Source organism: Carlito syrichta, unplaced genomic scaffold, assembly GCF_000164805.1.
Source record: "Carlito syrichta isolate Samal-C Ts95f unplaced genomic scaffold, Tarsius_syrichta-2.0.1 Scaffold305649, whole genome shotgun sequence".
NCBI classification, from domain to species: Eukaryota; Metazoa; Chordata; class Mammalia; order Primates; family Tarsiidae; genus Carlito; species Carlito syrichta.
In genome coordinates, this window is record NW_007249745.1 from 272,941 (window position 1) to 291,659 (window position 18,719).

The window sequence follows — 18,719 nt, forward strand, 5'->3', positions numbered from 1 at the left end:
GGCGCCCCGTGAGCCGGTTTCGCTCGGACCCTCCTCTGCGTCTCTGGCGCCCTCGCCAGATCCTCAGGCATGTACAGTAAAACCGGGCGAGGTGGTCACGCCTGTAATTCCAGCACTTTGGGAGGCCGAGGCGAGGGGATTGCCTGATCCCAGGTGTTCGGGACCAGCCTGGGCAACTTGGCGACACCTCGTCTCTACAAATAAATGAAAAAAATTAGCGGGGCGTGGTGGCGCGCACAAGTAGTTCCTGTTACTTGTAAGGCTGGGGCGGAAGGATCGCCTGAGCCCAGCAAGTCGAGGCTGCGGTGGCCGTGCGCGTGCCACTGTACTCCAGCCTGGGCGACAGAGTGAGACTCCAACTCAAACAACAACAACAACAACAACAACAAAACTTCAGCCGGGGACACAACACATGACAGCGGAGCTTTACTTTCTGTTCTTAGCACTGCATTTTCTAGAGTGCAGGTAATACCACTCTATCACTGGTGAATCTAAAATGGAAAGGTTGAACAAATTCACTTTACCAAAATTTGGTTCACATGCAGCTTCTGAGATCTCGCTCGGCACTTGGATCATACTGTTCCTGAGTGTTCAAAGATGGATAACCCCAAGGATGAGGAAAAGATTATCGGCTCCATTTTTCAGATGAGGCAGCAAGATCTAGACAGGAGAAGAGACTTGTCCGAGATCATAGCACAAGTCTGAACCTGGAACGCCTCCATCACTATCCCGCGCCCTGCCCCGCCCCGCACCGCAGCTGCCTGGCTGCCTGGAGGAGCAACGGAGGGGCTGGGCAAGAAAGCATCGCCAACCCCGAATCCACAGGCACACGGAAGAGAAGGGAAACGAAGTTACTGTGCTCTTGTGCTGCCCGCGTGGAATCCTGGGGTCACCAACCTGGTATATCCCTCCTTCATAGCCATGAGGAGAGACACCCAGTTAGCTGATGCTGCTGAGTATACCTGTCTCACCTATGCATTTCCGAACTGGGGAGGTAACCACAGGATGAGCTGGGGACCCACTCAGTGAGATGGACTGCAGCTAAGACTCCACTGATCACCTGACCTCAGTGATGTTTTGGGTTTTGAAGAGAATAGAATCAGATGCGACAGCAGAAATGTTACCAGAAAAGGAGAAGATTTTGCCAGCAGAGAAAAGGAGATGTACTTGCTTTTCATTCATTTATCGTTAATGAGCACCTACTGTTTACCAGGCATTACCCTAGACCCTACAAGGACAGACAGAGGATGGCTTTAATTTAGCAGGGGAAGTGAGATGAAGGAAGTGAGAAAGAGGAAGTACAGTGACTAACCGGGGAGCTGACCTAGTTGGAAGTTTAGGGAACTTTCTTGGAGGAGGTGAGATGGAACCTAAGGCCTGAGAGATGAGAAAGCTTGGCCAGGAAGAGAGAGGGAAGGAGGAGGGAGGAAGGAAAGAGACTCCCAGGCTGAGGAGCAGCAAGTGCTTAGGTGGGAATCGGCCTGGCCGGCTTCCTTATGTTGGAAGTTGTGTGTGTGGGATGGTAGAGAGCCCAAGAGAGGGACAAGAGAGCTGGGCAGAGGCCAAATCCAGTGTGCCTAGTCTGCCAGAATGAGGAGCGTGGTGGGAGCATTGAATGCGGAAGAGCAGATGTGGAAGAGCATCAAGCTGCCCATGTGGCTGGAGGGCAGGAATTGAGATGAGGTTCACTAGAACAGTAAGTGAGGAGATGGGGAAGGTGAGCAGAGGTCGCGCCTGGAAGGCCTTGACTGCCTGGCTGGGAAGCTCTGCCATTAACCTATAGGTCATGAAGTGAACATCAGTAAGAAGAGAATGGTAGGGATTGTGGTTACTGAGAGCATGTGCTCTCTATTCAGGGGGAGCCAGTGTTCACCACCCTCATGGCTGCTCTAGGAGGCAAACTCAATGTGTCAGGACATCTGCTTTCATGGGTAGACAGCTATAAGAAACCACTTGATTTTAAATGTTGGTAACATGTTCGACACTACGTAAGCCAAGCAAACCACATCCATAGGCTGGTGGTTTCCAAACTGCAACATATCGGCATCACCTGGGGAGCTTTTAAAACTGCTGCCAGAGCCCAGCAGGTGGAGGCTGCAGTGGCCGGAAGCAGCCACTGCACTCCAGTCTGGGCGACAGAGTGAGACTCCAACTCAAAAAAAAAAAACAACAAAAAAAAACTTCCAGAGTCAGGCAGACACAGTGGCTCATGCCTGTAATCCTAGCACTTTGGGAGTCAGAGGTGGGAGAATGCCCTGAGCCGAGGAGTTTGAGACCAGCCTAAGCAACAAAGTGAGACTCCATCTCTACAAAAAAAATTTTAAACTTAGCCAGGCGTGGTGGTAGTACCTGTAGTCCCAGCTACTCGGGAGACTGAGGCAGGAGATTTACCTGAACCCAGAAGGACGAGGCTCCAAGGAGCCATGATTGAGCCACCACACTCCAGCCTTGGCAACAGAGTGAGACCTCAACTCAAAAAGAAAAAAAAAAATCCCAATGCCTATGTTGTACACTATACCAATTAAAATTTCTAGGGTGAGCCGGGTGCGGTGGCTCAAGCTTGTAATCCCAGCACTTTGGGAGGCTGAGGTGAGGGGATTGCCTGAGCCCACAGATTCAAGGATAGCCTGGGCAACTTGGCAAGACCTCATATCTACAATAAACCAAAAAATTAGCCAGGTGTGGTAGCATGCGCCATAGTTCCAGCTACTTCGAAGGCTGAGGCAGAAGGATCACTGGAGCCCAGCAGGTCAACGCTGGGGTGGCCGTGAGTGTGCCACTGCACTCCAGCCTGAGCAACAGAGTAAGGCTCCAACTCAAAAATAAAATAAAAAACAAATCAAATTTCTGGGGTGAAAGCCAAACCTCAGAATTTTAAAAACATTCCCCAGGTGGTTCCAACACACAATTGTTTGAGAACCACAGCTGGAGGTTATGTCCTTTGGGTTGCCCAGCAAAGCCGTGGGGAGCCATGGGAGGAGTAGACCAGTTTGGGGTTTAAGGAATATCAGTCCTTAGGAGAAAGGGAGTATAGTTTTGGGTGAGAAGGAGCCCGGAGCTCCAAAGGCAGTGACAGGATTCTGCTCTGGTGACCAGTCATCTCAGTTTGCCCAGGACTCAGTTTGCCCAGGGGTCTCCTGGGACATAGAACTTCCAGTGCTAAAACCAGCAAAGTTGTAGGCAAATCAGGATGCTTAGTCATTCTAGATCCTGCCCTCTGCTATGGTTCTGTCTCCCCACATTTCTAGGGCGTTGGATGCCACAGGCTCCCCATTCTAGAAATTCCTAGGAAAAGTTTGTCCATCTCCCTAGGGTGCATTCACCTGGGTCTCTGAGCCCTGAGCTTGACAGGTTTGTGCAGGGAGCCAGAGACAGAGAGCTGGGCAGAGGCCAAATCCAGTGTGCCTAGTCTGCCAGAATGAGGAGCGTGGTGGGAGCATTGAATGCGGAAGAGCAGATGTGGAAGAGCATCAAGCTGCCCATGTGGCTGGAGGGCAGGAATTGAGATGAGGTTCACTAGAACAGTAAGTGAGGAGATGGGGAAGGTGAGCAGAGGTCGCGCCTGGAAGGCCTTGACTGCCTGGCTGGGAAGCTCTGCCATTAACCTATAGGTCATGAAGTGAACTTGGACCCATCTGTTCTCCACCCAGCAGAGTAATCCTGGCTTGTGAAATACAACTTGGCAATAAAGAGGAACAAACTATTGATCCACACAACAACATGGGCGACTCGCAAGAATATAGCCTGATTCAAGGAAAACAGATGCAAAGAAGCACATATAATTCCATTAACATGAAATTCTAGAACAGGTTAACCCATTCTGTGGTTTAAACACAAAATCAGAACAGTAATTTCCTCTGGGGAGCTGGGAATGAGAAAGGGCAAAAGGAACTTTCTGGGGTGACAATGACATTTTGTATTTGAGAAGGGTTTCCTTATGCAGATGTATGCATCGGCAAAACTTACTGAGTCATACAGTTAACACCTGTGCATTTCACTATATGGATATTTTACCTGGGGGGGGAGGTGGAACTCTGTAAAGAAATACTGGACTCTAACTAACGATGTGCATGCTGAAGTGTTTAGAGGGAATGTACCATTGGTTGCAATTTTTTTTAGAATGCATCAAGAAAATAAGATGAGGCTGGGCATAGTGGCTCACGCCTGTAATCCCAGCACATTGGGAGGTGGAGGTGAGAGGATTGACTGAGCCCACGGGTTCCAGACCAGCCTGGGCAACATGGTGAGACCTCGTCTCTATGATAAATAAATTTAAAAAAATTAGCTTGGCATGGCAGCACATGCCTATAGTTCCAGCTACTTGGAAGGCTGAAGTGGAAAGATCACCTGAGCCCAGCAGGTGGAGGCTGCAGTGGCCATGAGCATGCCACTGCATTCCAGCTGGGCAGCAGAGTGAGACTCCAACTCAAAATAAGAGGCTGGGGGTGACGACCATGCCTATAATCCCAGCACTTTGAGAGGCCAAGGTGAGAGCATTGCTTGAGCCCACAGGTTTGAGACCAGTCTGGGCAACTTGGCAAGACCTCCTCTCTACAATAAATTAAAAAATTATCCGGGTGTGGTGGTGCGCATCTGTAGTTCAGGCCACTTGGAAGGATGAAGTGGAAGGATCACCTGAGCCAGCAGGTCGAGGCTGCAGTGGCCATGAGTGTACCATTGCACTCCAGTCTGGGCAACAGAGTGAGACTCCAATTCAAAAAATAAAAAATAAGAATAAAAATTTTAAAAAGAACAAAATAATAATAAGTCAGAAAATAAGATGGACAGATGTGGATATGTAAAGACCCAGGTGGTGGGCATGTGTGCGCTACCTGTATAATTCTTTCAACTGTTGAATTCTTTCAATTCATTAAATATCTTTTTTCTGTGTGTTTAAAGTTTTTTAATGCTAAAATGTTACGGGAAAAACCCCAAGTCAGATCATGTCACTCCTATGCTCAGACCCCTTCAGTGGCTCTTCGTCATATCCAGAGGAAAAGCCAAAGTCCTGACAAAGGTCTCCAAGCACGGTGACTATACATCCTGGTTGGCCCAGCTTCCACCTGTTACCTGGGCATAAGTATTAATATCTGCTCTTTTACTCTTCTGATCTGAATGTTAGACTAAGCAGTTGCCCTGCTTGTGAGACCCTGCCTAACTTGAATTCACTTTCCCCCACTCCTAGACAAACTGGTTCTCCTTGGCACTGGCTGTTCCCTCTGTCTGGAGTGCTGTGTTCCCAGATATCTTCAAGGCGCTCTCCCTCAAGCTTTTCTTCAAATGTCACCCCAGTGAGCCTTCCCTGACCTCCTTATTTAAAGTTGCAACCTTGGCCAGGTGCTCACGCCTATAATCCCAGCACTTTGGGAGGCCAAGGCAAGAGGATCACTTGAGGCCAGTCTAGGCAACATAGCAAACAACACAGCGAAACGTCTTTACAAAAAATAAAAAAATTAGCCATGAGTGATGGCACATGCCTATAGTCCCTGCTACTTCGGAGGCTGAGGCGGGAGGATTGCCTGAGCTCAGGAGGTCGAAGATGTGGTGAGCCCTGATCGTGCCACTACATTTCAGCCTGGACGACAGAGTGAACTCCAACTTAAATAAAATAATATATAACTGCAACCTGCTGTTTCCCTACCTCCCTTACTTGGCTTTATTTTCTTCCAAGTATTCACAACTTCCTACATATGATATAATTTACTGAAGGTAAGCTCTGTGAGGGCATTTTTTTTCTATTTTATTATGCTGTATCCCCAAAGCCTAGAATAGTGCCCAGCAAACAGCAAGTGCACACCAAATACTGGAACTATGAATAAAGGAAATCCGGTACCTTCATGGGTTCCCAGACGTAGATCATTAGAAGCTCCAAAGAGATGGCAAAGGAGAGGTGGGGGACTAAGGGAAAAGAGAAGAGACACCACTGGAAGCCCAAGCTCGAAAAACAAGTAGGCACCTGCCGGGCAAAGAGGGGATGGAAAGAGCACTTCCGGCAGGGAAACCAACATGAACAAAGCCTGAGAAATGGGAAACAGTGCATGTGGGGTGACCGTGAGCAGTGCAGAGGGTGGCTGTGGATGGGTTGGAAGCAGAGCATGGGTTTCATCTTCCGGGTAATGAGACAATGGGAAGGTGTTGTTTTGTTTTTTTTATTTTTTAAGTCAGGATCTTGCTCTTGCTGAGGCTGGGGTGCAGTGGCATGAGCATAGTTCCCCGCAGCCTCAATCTCCTGGGTTCGAGTGATCCTTCCGCCTCAGCCTCCTGAGTAGCTGGGACTACAGGTGGACACCATCATGCCCAGTTTTTTATGTTTTTTTCTTTTTCTTTTTCTTTTTAGTTTGGTTCTCCCTCTGTAGCCCAGGTTGGAGGGCTGTGGCAGGATCCTGGCTCACCACAGTCTGGACCTGCTGGACTCAACCAATCCTTCTACTTCAGCCTCCAGAGTAGCTAGGACTGCTGGCATATGCCACCACACCTAGCTCATCTTTTTTTTTAATCTTTTGTAGAGTCAGGATCTTGCTATGTTTCCCAGGCTGGTCTAGAACTCTTGGGCTCAAGCAATCCTCCTGCCTCGGCCTCCCAAAGTGCTGAGATTATGTTAAGTCCCATATATACAAGTGAATTCCATTCTGAGCACACGTTGTAAGTCCAATTTGTTTATAAGTCCAACAAAGTTAGCCTAGATACCCAACTAACACAATTGGCTATATAGTACTGTACTGTAATAGGTTTATAATACTTTTCACACTAATAATACATAAGAAACAAACAAAAAAAAAACCAATTTTAAACTTACAGTACAGTACCTTGAAAAGTACAGTAGTACAGTACCACAGCTGGCATACAGGGGCTGGCATCAGTGAGCAAGCAAAAAGATTTACTAACTGGAGGAGGGAGAAGATGTGGGAGAGGGCAGAGCTGAAGAATCGTCAGCAACAGGAGACAGAGGGCAAGCTGCAATGTCACTCATGCCTGATGTTGGTGGCACAGGCTCTGGTTCCTAGGTGGATTCAATTCTATTTACCCTCTTTAAAAAAAGATTCAGTGATGTCTGGGTAATAGCTCTTTTTCTCTTGTCATAGATGACACGGTAGCACTCAGTTGCATTCTGAACACCTGCTGCAACCTTCGTGTCCCATTCTATGTTCGGTCCCGTGCCTCAATAAAGAAAATCTCTGCCGCCTCGCCGCCATCGCTCTCCAACGCCAGCGCCACCTCTAGATCGCCGAGCTCCAGCCAAAAGGGAAGGTGGGTAAGTAAAGAGGTCTCTGTTCCATGGCTTGTGCCAAGTAGACCGCTTGCACATCCACCAGTGGCAAAGCACCCAGGAAGCAACTGGCTACAAAAGTCGCTCGCAAGAGTGCACCCTCTACTGGAGGGGTGAAGAACTCTCATCGTTCCAGGCTTGGTCCTGTGGCACTTGTGAAATTAGACGTTATGAGAAGTCCAGTGACACTTCTGATCTGCAAACTTCCTTTCCAGCGTCTGGTGTGAGAAATTGCTCAGGACTTCAAAACAGATCTACAATCTACACTTCCAGAGCGCACCTATTGGTGCTTTGCAGTAGGCAAGTGAGGCCTCTGTAGTTGGCCTTTTTGAAGACACCAACCTGTGTGCTATCCATGCCAAATGTGTAACAATTATGCCAAAAGACATCCAGCTGGCACGCCGCATACGTGAAGAACGTGCTTAAATCCACTATGATGGGAAACATTTCATTCTAAAAAAAAAAAATTCTCTTCTTCCTGATTTAGGTAGTTCTGAACGTTAGGTTTTGTTTTTTTTTTCCCCATGGGGTCAAAAAGTACTTAAGTAAGTGGATAAATAGGGGGACAAAAATCAGGTATTGACAGTTTTTCCATTTTCATTTGTGTGTGTATTTTTAATATACATACAGGATGTAAAGCATTAATGCAAGTCACTATGTTTCAGTGAACAAGTTGCAGTGGTTCAACTTTATAACAATTTTAAATAATCCTTTTAAATTTTTCTGGACAATGCCAGCATTTGGATTTTTTTTTAAAACAAGTACATTTCTTATTGATGGCAACTAAATGGTGTTTGTAGCAATTTTTGAGTCAGAGTCTGACTCTGTCGCCTAGCCTGGAGTGCTCACAGCCACCCCGAGTGTCAACCTGCTAGGCTCAGGCAGTCCTTCTGCCCCAGCCTTCCAAATATCTGGAAATACAGGCCCGTGCTACTGTGCCTGGCTAGTTTTCTGATATATTGTAGAGATAAGGTCTCACCAAGTTGCCCAGGCTGGTCTCGAACCCCTGGGCTCAGGCAATCCTCTCACCTTGGCTTCCCAAAGTGCTGGGATTACAGGCTTGAGCCACTGTGCCTGGCCTGTAGCATTTTCATCACACAGTAGATTCTATCCATTCACTATACTTTTCTGAGTTGTCCTACATGCAAGTACATATTTTGTCTTTTTCTTTTTAAAGCAGGATTTATTAAGACAGAAAAGCTCCTACAGTGGGAGGGGACCCGAGGGGGTTGCCCGCAAGTACATGTTTTTAATGTTGTCTGTCTTCTGTGCTGTTCCTGTAAACTTGCTATTAAAATACATTAAAGTAAAAAAAAAAAAAAAAAAAAAACAAAAGAAAGAAAATCCCCCTGCCATTTCTTGCATCGTGATTCTCTTTGGTTCTTCACGCCTCCTCTTCTTCTTGTCTCTCTTTGTGCCTTCTCTGGGTCTCCAATTCATCAGGTCTTCATGAGTAACTTCCTCGTGTTAGACACAGCGAGGAGTTCAGTGAAGTCATCCTCTTGCAGATCTAGCCCAGTTGCTCACTGAGGGTCACTCACTGAAGACCTCTTTGGACTCCTCATCCACCTTCTCAAATCCACAAATATCATGAACAAACTGTGGGCAAAGTTTCTTCCAAGCCCTACTCATAATGACAGCCATAACTTCATGCCAAGCAGTGTCAATGTTTGCTATGGACCTGTAGATGTTATAGTCCTTCCAAGATTGTTGTAAGGTTGCTACTGATTTGTCACTTGCCTTTACTGCCTGATAAAGAATGTGATGTAAATAACATCACACGTTCCATGATCTTGTCCTTGTTCAGGGAGTCGCTATAACTCCCTGGTCCATAGGTTGGATGAGTGACATAGTATTTGGTGGCAGATACACTACTCTGAAGTAGGGATGAAAGTCACCCATGAATGAAGGGTGACCCAGAGCACTGTTGAGCGGCAAAAAAGAATGTTGAGTGTGATGTTTTTCTCCGAGCAATATTTCTCTACCTCCAGGATAAGATGGCAATAACAACAACAAAAACCTAAAAACACAGTTCTGGAAAATGGCCTATATAACCCAGGTTTTGGGGTTACGCTTCCACACAACAGGAAGAGAGCCCTTGGCTATGTTTTTAAGCACTTTTGGGTTCTCCGAATGATAAACTAAGAGAAGCTTTGGCTTCATATCTCTGGAAGCTTTGCCATCAAACAACAATTAGCCTATCCTTTACTGCTTTATAGCCTGGAATCTTTTCCTCCTTACTGATGTGATTGGTCTGGCATCCTCTTCTAATACAGTTCTATCTCATCCACATTAAAAACCTGCTCGGGTAAATATGCACCTTCATCAATAATTTCTCAAAAGTGTTTCAGGAAATTCCTGGGCAACTGTATCTGCACTCACTTCCTCGCCACTTACTTTTACATTGTGAAGGTTGGCTCTAGCCTTGAACCAATGAAACCAGCCATGATTGGCATTAAAAGATATGCCTAGCCGGGCTTGGTGGCTCAGCCTGTAATCCCGCACCTTTGGGAGGCTGAGGTGAGTGGTTTGCTTGAGCCTGTGGGTTCGAGACCCACCTGGGCAACTTGGTGAGACCTCATCTCTACAATAAATCAAAATGAGCCGGGCGTGGTAGCGTGCGCCTGTAGTTCCAGCTACTTGGAAGGCTGAAGCGGAAGGATCGCCGGAGCCCAGCAGGTTGAGGCTGCGGTGGCCGGGAGCAGCCACTGTACTCCAGTCTGGGTGACAGAGTGAGACTTCAACTCAAAAAAAAAAAAAAAGATGTGCCTGCTGTTTCTTTGCTGTGTTTCTTCTTCAAGTCTTCATAACGGCTTTTAGCTTTCTCTTAGATCGGCATTAAGCTGAGCGGGACTCGACGCTGATGCTGATCCTGCATCCACACACTGAGAAGTCTCTTCCTCTTCTCCATCACTTCCCATGCTTCTTCGATATTATTGCCAACATCATCGGCACAGTAGACGTCACACGTTCCATGATCTTGTCCTTGTTCTTGTTCTTTAGAATCTTTAGATGGTTGAATGATTCATGTTATAAGAACAAGTGACGTCTACCATCTTTTCGCCTGCTCCACTCTCTTATTTTCACTTTTGTCTCTATTGTTATTGCTTGGTGCTTCTTGGCAGTACCTGCTATATCACTGCTGCTTTTATGCTTGCTTCCAGAAATCCTGGACTTGAAATAAAGATACTGTACTACTGGACTTTACACAGTGCTGTACAGTAAAGTACACAAAAGCACAACCACTTGTAGAGGATGCACACATGTAACAAATATACGCCAGACACATGTATTAACTTACATGATAGGACGTTCACATCTTTGAAAGTTTGCAACTTGAAGATTTGTATGCAGAGACTTACTATACAGGCATGAGGTGCCATGTGTGGCAAGAACGGGAAAGTTTTGACCAGGATTTCTGAAAGATTGCCCAGCTGCTGGGTGGCACAAGGATTGGAGGTGAGCAAGAGGGAACCCCACCTGGTAAAGCACTATGGCCCTGAAGAAAAGGGCAGAATGGAGAATTATTTAGAACAGAGACTTAACAGGACATGGTGGCACATGGAAGTCGACTCTGACTCTGAGTGTTCCCCTTTCGGCTGGCTCCTGGGGTGGTGGGGCCATTTATGGGCACAAGGCAGGGTGGGAATGGGGGTAAGATGAGGCTGAGGGTCTGTGGGACATCCCAGCAGAGATGCTGCCCAGCCGTTTGGCTGTTTGAGTCAGGAGGGCAGAACTAGGGGCAGAGTCAGGGACCATTAAGTCAATGGGTAGGGGGAACCCAGCAGGAAGAGTGGTCATGAACAGAGGAGTTAACCCTGGGCAAGAGACATTTAAGGGACCAGGAAGAGGAGAGACCAAGGATGGATGAGGCACAGAGAGGAAGAAACTTGAGAGTACACTGGAGGCCAGGGTGGAAGAATTTCCAAAAAGAGAATGAGGACTTTGGGAAGGGACGGGGGTGGAAGAGGAAGGCAAGGCCATGATCAAGAGGTGTGACTGTGGAAGAGATGGTTTTTAATCCAGGTCAGAGTGGGCTACAGAGAGGGTGGAGGCAGGCCTGCGCTAGAGGAACATGAATGAGGGAGACTCAAACTTTTGCTTCTCAAGGCTGCTCAGAAATAGCTACCAGGAGTAGTGGCTCACACCTGTAATGCCAGCACCTTGGGAGGCCAAGGCAGGGGGATTGCTTGACTCCAGGAGTTTGAGGAATTCTAGATCAGCCTTGGCAACACAGCAAGACCTTGTCACTACAAAAAAAAATAAAAAAAATTAAACTCTCTGGGTGTGGTGGCATGCACTTGTATCCCTAGCTACTCAGGAAACTGAGGTGGAAAGATTGCCTGAACCCAGGAGGTTGAGGCTGCAGTGAGCTGTGATTGTGCCACTGTACTCCAGCCTGGGAGACAAAATGAAACCCGATCTCAAAAAAATATATATATATATTTTTTTTAAAGAAGTAGACACCCCATCCAAGGCCAGGATTCTCTGTACCAGCATCACTAACAGGTGAGTCTCTGGCCTCTGTCCCCACACCGCAGTATCCACACCTACAAAATGGGGTAATAGGAAAAACAACTGCCATTTACTGGGCACTTACTATGTACCAGGCCAAGGGCTCTCTCTCCATGTATTGCCTCATTTAACCCTCACAATAATCTCATCAGGCAGGCTGATGTACTGTCTCTATTTTATAGATGAGAAAACTAAGGCAAAGAGAGAAGTCACTTGCTCAAGGTCACATGGCAAATGAATGCCAATGCTGAGATTCAAATGCAGAACTTGAATTCTGGACTCTGACACTTTACCACTGAGCCATACTAGGCACTTTACAGTCCACAGAGCACTCTCATCATCTGTTGGGATGGCTGAGGGGAGTAATCTACATACCTAGAGTATGACTGGGATGACCACATGTGGTAGGCTGAAGAATGGCCCTCTAAAATGTCCAGGTCCTAATTCCCAGAACTGTGAATATTTTACTTTATATGGAAAATGGGGTTTTGCAGATGTGATTAAATTACAGATCTTGAGATGGGAAGAATCTCCTGGACTATCAAGTACACCCAATGCAATCACAGGGTCATTACATCAGGGAGGCAGGAGAGTCAGAGAAGGAAATGTGGCAATAGAAACAGAGAGAGAAATTGGAAGACACTAAGCTGTGGGATTTGAAGATGAGAGGAGCTGCAAGCCAAGGGATGCAGGTGGCCTCTAGAAACTGGGAAGGCAGGGAAACAGGTTCTCCCCTCCAGCCTCAGGAAGAAACCAGCTCTACTGATATCTTGACTTTCGCCCAGCGAGGCTAATTTTGGACTTCTGACCTCTAAAACTTTAACATAATAAATTGGTGTGGCTTTACACTACAAAATTTGTGGCAATTTGTTACAGCAGCACTAGGAAATGAATATATCACATAACTTCATGTCTGGCTTTCCTGATCAGCCCTGGCTTCACTGCTACTCCAGCTGCTATCAGGAAACACCCTTCTTTTCTTTTCTTTTTTTTTTTTTGAGTTGGGATCTCACTCTGACACCTAGGCTGAAGTGACATGATCATGGCTCACTGAAGCCTCAACCTCCTGGGCTCAAGTGATCCTCCTGCCCCAGCCTCCCAAGTAGCTGGGACTACAGATGTATGCCACCATGTCTGGCTATTTATTTATTTATTTGTTTGTTTGTTTTTTGCAGAGACAGAGTCTTGCGATGTTGCCCAGGCTGGTCTTGAACTCCTGGGCTCAAGCAATCCTCTTGCCTCAGCCTCACAAGGTACTGGGTGTACAGGCATGAGCCACCATGCCTGGCCCACCTTTACATTTTTAAATGGGTCTCTGAAGTTCTAATTTGGTCATCTCTGAACCTCAAGATCTTTCTTTGTTAAAAATAAAATCAGGGCTAATACACCTGACCCTGATTTTCACGCAAGCAGAGGGGACTTTATATTATCTGAAGGTTCCCACAAACCACTGGGGCATTTGAGGTGTAGTTATTATCCCCATTGCTCAGGTGAACAAACTAAGGCTCAGAAAGTAGAAATAGCCTGCCTAGAGTCACACAGATAGTGAGTAACTGAGCCAGGACCTGAACCAGGGCTCCTGACTTTAGTTCCACCACAATGAGGTTATGTCTCAGAGCCCAGCTCACATGCTACCTCCTCAGAGAAGCCTTCCTGGATAACCCCAGGCTAGTCACTTATTTATTCATTCATGAAGCAGTTGCTATGACTGCTCTATTCTCAAATGTTGTGCTAGGTAAGCCTGGGGACCCAGTTCTGTCCTTTGGAGCCCACAGTAGACAAGACAGACACACAAATTATAATCCCAAATAGTCTGATAAATGCTGAAACAAAGGGAAGGAAGCCCAAGGGGTTGTATGAGCTCAAAAAAAGGGAAACTAGGTCAGGTATGGTGGCTCATGCCTGTCCTCCCAGTACTTTGGGAGGCTAAGGTGGGAGGATCCCCTGAGCTCAGGAGTTTGAGACCAGACTGGGCAACACAGCCAGACTTCGAGTCTACAAAAAAAATAAAATTAGCCAGGCGAGGTGATGTGTACCTTGTAGTCCGAGCTACTGAGAAGGCTGAGGGAGAAGGATCGCCTGATCCCAGGAGGTCGAGGCTGTGGTGAGCTGTGATTGTGCCACTGTACTCCAGCCAGAGTGACAGAGTGAGACCCCAACTCAAAAAAAAGGGGGAGGGGGAACTGAGGGGAAACTGACTGAGCCTGGGGTCAGGGAAGTCTTCTTGGAAGAGACGGTCATTGAATTGGGGATGAGTAGTACCCAACTAGAAGCGTGGGCCAGGGATTCTGGGGGAAGAAATGGCTAAGCAAAAGTTGAAAGACCCAATGCTGCAGCTTTCCAAGGGCAAGGAATGGGTTGGATCCAGGCCCCGAAGCCCTCTGGACGTCTAAGTTCCTGCGTTATGCAATGGGAATCATGGGCCTAGCTGCCCAGAACTTTGATAATTACCTGGCCCAAGGGAAGGCTGAGCAGGAAGAGGGGTCCTGCAACTCCCAGAGGAGGCATGTGAAGATCAGGAGAAGTCAAAGGTAAGGGTGTAGGGAAGAGTGGTGGGGAGGCAGGGTCATGGCTCAGGTTCCACCCCACATCTGACTCATACATCTGACTCACGGTGCGACTACAGGAAAGTCCTCTCAGAGCCTCAGTGACCCCATCTGGGAAATGGAGCATGAGACAAAACTGTCTCCAAAGACCCTCCCCAGCCCTGATGGGGAAATGACTTGACACAAAATTACAAAAGGGTCTTTATTTGTAAAAAGCCAAAGGGGCCCCTGGGGCGACAGGACAGGCAGGCCGGCTTCTCAGGGGTTGGGGGCATTTGGGCAGATGCGCTTGAGTGGGGGGGCGCCCTCCGAGTCCTCTGTGTCACCCTGGGCTGCCTCAGGGACAGGTGGCACTGGCTCAAAGACGGGGTAAGCTTCGGGGGCCTGGAGAGGAAGGGCGGACAGGTGTGAGCTCCACCCGAACCCAGGAGTACAGCCTCCCAGCCTCTGCCTTCTCCAAAGCTCCACTCTACTCCCCTCCCGGCCCAGGGCCAGGTGCCCAGGATGTAGGATACGGAGGCACCGAAAACAACAGCAACAACAACAGCAACACTGCTCGGGGGAAAGAGTCTGATATCTGATGTTTCTGGGAAATGCATCAAGGTAGCCCTTGTGAGAAAAGTCAGAAGTTTCTGAGGGACTTTCTTAAGCTAGTGTTATAGTTTAGGATATATTTTAAAAATACATGGAGGAGCACCATGATCTTTTCAGGCTTTTAATGGTCTTAAATCAACTCTGATCCAGCCCTTAAGACTTCGTCTCTGAAACACCCTTTCTTTTTCAGTCCTAATAGCCCAGCCTCTAAGCCTTTAGCTGGGTCCTAGGTCTACACCTTCTACCCAGACCTCAGGATGCAGCCTCCAAGACTGGCTGCCCCAGATGCTCACTTCTCTCTGAGACCTGGGAGTCTCGCCTTCTGGCCTCTCTCACCTCAGCCTCCAGCAGTTCCGGAACAGGCTCCTCCTTGGTCAGCATTGGGGGTTCATCGGTGCCACCTGCAGTTATGCCCCCGGGATCTGGAACGTCAAGGTAACAAACACTCCCTGAACAGCCACTCTGCACCAGTAGCACAGACACGGGGAAACAAACACAAACAAGCACCCATCACATAAGCCAGAGGGCTGTGGGAGCAGGGAGGAAGGAGCCAGGAATATGGGATCTTAATGAGTAAGTAGGCTTTTGGGGGGGATACATGAGGAGGCAGAACATATTTCAAGCATGCTTAAGTGAGCACAGATTCTGGGCTTGGACTGCCTGTGTTCAAATCCTGACCTCAGGCCAGCTACTTAATTTCCCTGGGCCTGTTTACCCATCTGTAAAATGGGGATAGTGATAGAAATTACCACAAGAGATTGTTGTGAGAATTAAATGAGATAATACAAGTAAAGCCTTTAGCACAGTGTCTGGCACATAGTAAGTGCTCAATAAATGCTAGTTACATTTTTATAGTAGCAAAGGTATACAAGTGCTTGGCACGATCTAGACCCAGCCCATAAGCCCAAATTGTGGTGTTCTTGGTGTGAAACAATGAGGTAAGCAGGGAACGGTTCACAAAGGCCCCAAATATCAAGCTGTGGAGTCCAAGGCCATGGGAAGTCAGAAAAACAACCCCATCAGAAAACTTTTTTTTTTGAGTCAGGGTCTTTCTCTGTCTCCCAGGCTGGAGTACAGTGTTGCGATCATGGTTTACTGCAGCCTTGACCTCCTGGGTTCAGGCAATCCTTCCGCCTCAGCCTGCTGTGTAGGGGGCAGTGGTGGGGAGGCAGGCTTGTGCCACCACGCCCGGCTAACATTTTTTATTTCGTAGGGACAAGGTCTTGCTATGGTCCAGGCTAGCCCATCAAAAGAGGTTCTTCTGACAGCTTATGGAGGTGACTAGAGAGGACACCAGTAGGCTGGGCCAGGCTCAGGTGAGAGATGGGAAGGCCAGAATCAGGGTAAGGCCTGGGGAGGGAGAAGAAAGTAGATACATTTGGGAGGTAGTGCTGACTAGACAGGGTTTGACTGTATGGAAGAAAGAAGAGCTGAGGCGAACTCAAGGCCCACAGTGCTGGCTGACTGGCTGAGTTACTTAACTTCTCTGAGTCTCAGTTTCCTCATCTATAAATAAGGATCGTTATGAAATCATCACCCTCATAAGGTTCTAGTGAGAATCACATGAGAAAAAACATGTAGCATACTTAGGAGGTTGCCTGGCACATGCAAGAACTCAATAAATATTAGCTATTATTACTCCTATTATTAATCACTCCATGATTATCACTATTATTATTATTATAATAATAATTTTTTTTTTTTGAATTGGAGTCTCACTTTGTCGCCCAGACTGGAGTGTAGTGGCACGCTCCCGGCCACCACAGCCTCGACCTGCTGGGTTCCAGCGATCCTTCCGCCTCAGCCTTCCAAGTAGCTGGAACTACAGGTGTGCGCTACCATGCCCGGCTAATTGTTTTTTTTTTTAAATGTATTGTAGAGATGAGGTCTCGCCAGGTTGCCCGGGCGGGTCTCGAACCCGCAGGCTCAGGCAATCCACTCACCTCAGCCTCCCAAAGCGCACGGGATTACAGGCTGAGCCACCGAGCCCCGCTGATTATTACTATTATTTATTTACTTGATAAATAGTTATTGAGCACCTATTATGTGTTCCACGGTATTCCGAGGCTATGTGAACAAGATCAATATGGGGCCAACATTCAGGCAACTGCCATCAGATGGGAGTGGGAAGAAAGGCAATAAACTTGTGATAAATTCAGTTTACATGAAAATCTCAGACCGTGATATGTTATCTGCAGATCCTAAAAAGCCAGAGCCAGAGAAATGAGACAGACAGCAGCTACAGGTCGTTCCCGCAGGAGTCAGGGCAGGCCCTCCGAGGAGGCAGCACACGATGGGGTGCAGGAATAGGGATAAGCTGGTGGGTTCAGCTTTGGAGAGGGAAGGACTCAGAGAAGAGGGCTCCTGGGAGGCACCTGGTCCTACCTCTCTCTTGGCCCAGCCGTGGGGGCTGAGCCTCCTCAGGGACCCCTTCTGGGGGTCCAGCAGGTGACACAGGACGGCTGGGCTGGGGGGTGCCCCCAGGGCTGGGCTCCGTGCCCTTTTGTAGAGAGCCTTCCGAATGGAAACTCTGGTTGCTGTTCTCATCTGTGAGAGCAAAAGCCAAGAGGGTTGGCCTGAGGTCCCCAGTACCCTCCTTCAAGCCCCACAGCTCCCCCCAAATTCCACCATCCCTACATACCATTGAGATCCAGCAGGATGAGAGGGCCACCCCCTCGGGGACTGGCACCCCGGCCCCGACGCTCCCGACCACGGGATCTCTCTGCCCCGCCACCTGCCCGCCTTCGCTCCTGGGAGTTAGAGGGATAAGCGTCAGAGCCAGCTTTCTGGTTAGCTCTTGCAAAGTCCCCACTGTACAAACAAGAAAACCGAGCCACAGAGAAGCAAAAGGCCCTGCCTGAAGTGACAGAGATTGTGCATACTTGAACTCAGAGGGTCTGCAGCAGGAAAAGGGAAAAGGGGAGGAGTTGCTAATAATCGTTAACATCTGTCTGGACTGCTGCATTTGCGGTCTCAGAGTGGGGGCTGGAGGATGAGGCCAGGGTGGGGAGGGGCTTGCCTGAGGTTGTACAGGGTCTTGGGAAGGGGGGACTTGCTCACCTCCTCCTGGGGGTCCACCACTGGCACCCACTTGAAGATACGAAGGGAAGTGTCGCCCACCGTCACCCATCGCTTCTCCCTGTGGGGGCGGGGTGCTGGGTCAGAGAGGCCTGAGGGGAGAACCCCCCAAGGAGCTGGACACATCTGGGGGTACCTGCAGAGGTGGGGGTGGTGCACCGGGGTAGGACAGTTTTGCTAAGGGGGAATAACTCAGTGGATAGAGAGTGCCCTGCAAACCCCAGAGCATCGATGGGGATGCCTCCAGACAGGAGGTATGACTCGGGGCCGTGGCTCTGCAGACCCCTGGGGCACACATGGGGGGGCGTGGCTATGGGCCTGGCTGGGGATCACAGCCACGAAGATCCCGAGGCACACTTGCAGGAGGAGTGTCAAAGCTTTAGGGGGCGGGGCACAAACGGGGGCTCCCGCTCCGGGAGGGCACGGTTGAGGACCACGCTTTGTAGACCCCCGGGAGTAGCCAGGGGAAGGGGGACGGAGCTCTGTCGATCCAGGGCACAGCTGGTGGGCGGAGGTGCCCCTAACACCTGGGGCCCGCAGCTGGCGGGGGAGGGCAGACGCCTTCGGTGGAGGTGGTCCCGCCATGCCCCGTCCCTGGCCCCGGGCAGCGCTCACCATCTCCGGACCTTCTCGATGGTCGCCATCACCTTCTTGATGTCATCCTTGGCCCGGCTCCGGGTCTCGGCCCGCACGGTCCGGCCGGCCATGCTGGCGGGGCT

At 48.8% G+C, this 18,719-nt stretch overlaps 1 protein-coding gene across 2 annotated transcripts in view; it reads right to left on the reverse strand.

Annotated features, from left to right (window-relative positions):
* Nucleotides 1–18,713, reverse strand: part of BCL7C (BCL tumor suppressor 7C) — a 45,654-nt gene extending 26,941 nt beyond the window's left edge. Inside the window, exons 1-6 of one of the 2 annotated variants that reach the window (XM_008062037.1) lie at nt 18,616–18,713; nt 17,983–18,061; nt 17,564–17,672; nt 17,308–17,469; nt 15,259–15,344; nt 14,517–14,712 (exon numbers count right to left, since the gene is read on the reverse strand). In XM_008062037.1, the coding sequence (XP_008060228.1) occupies nt 14,587–14,712; nt 15,259–15,344; nt 17,308–17,469; nt 17,564–17,672; nt 17,983–18,061; nt 18,616–18,707 (654 nt within the window). In that variant the 5' untranslated portion in view covers nt 18,708–18,713 and the 3' untranslated portion in view covers nt 14,517–14,586. Of the gene's footprint in view, nt 1–14,516; nt 14,713–15,258; nt 15,345–17,307; nt 17,470–17,563; nt 17,673–17,982; nt 18,062–18,615 lie in introns of those variants that run through there. The other variant, XM_008062036.1, reaches the window with a different exon arrangement.
* Nucleotides 18,714–18,719: the final 6 nt, after the last annotated feature.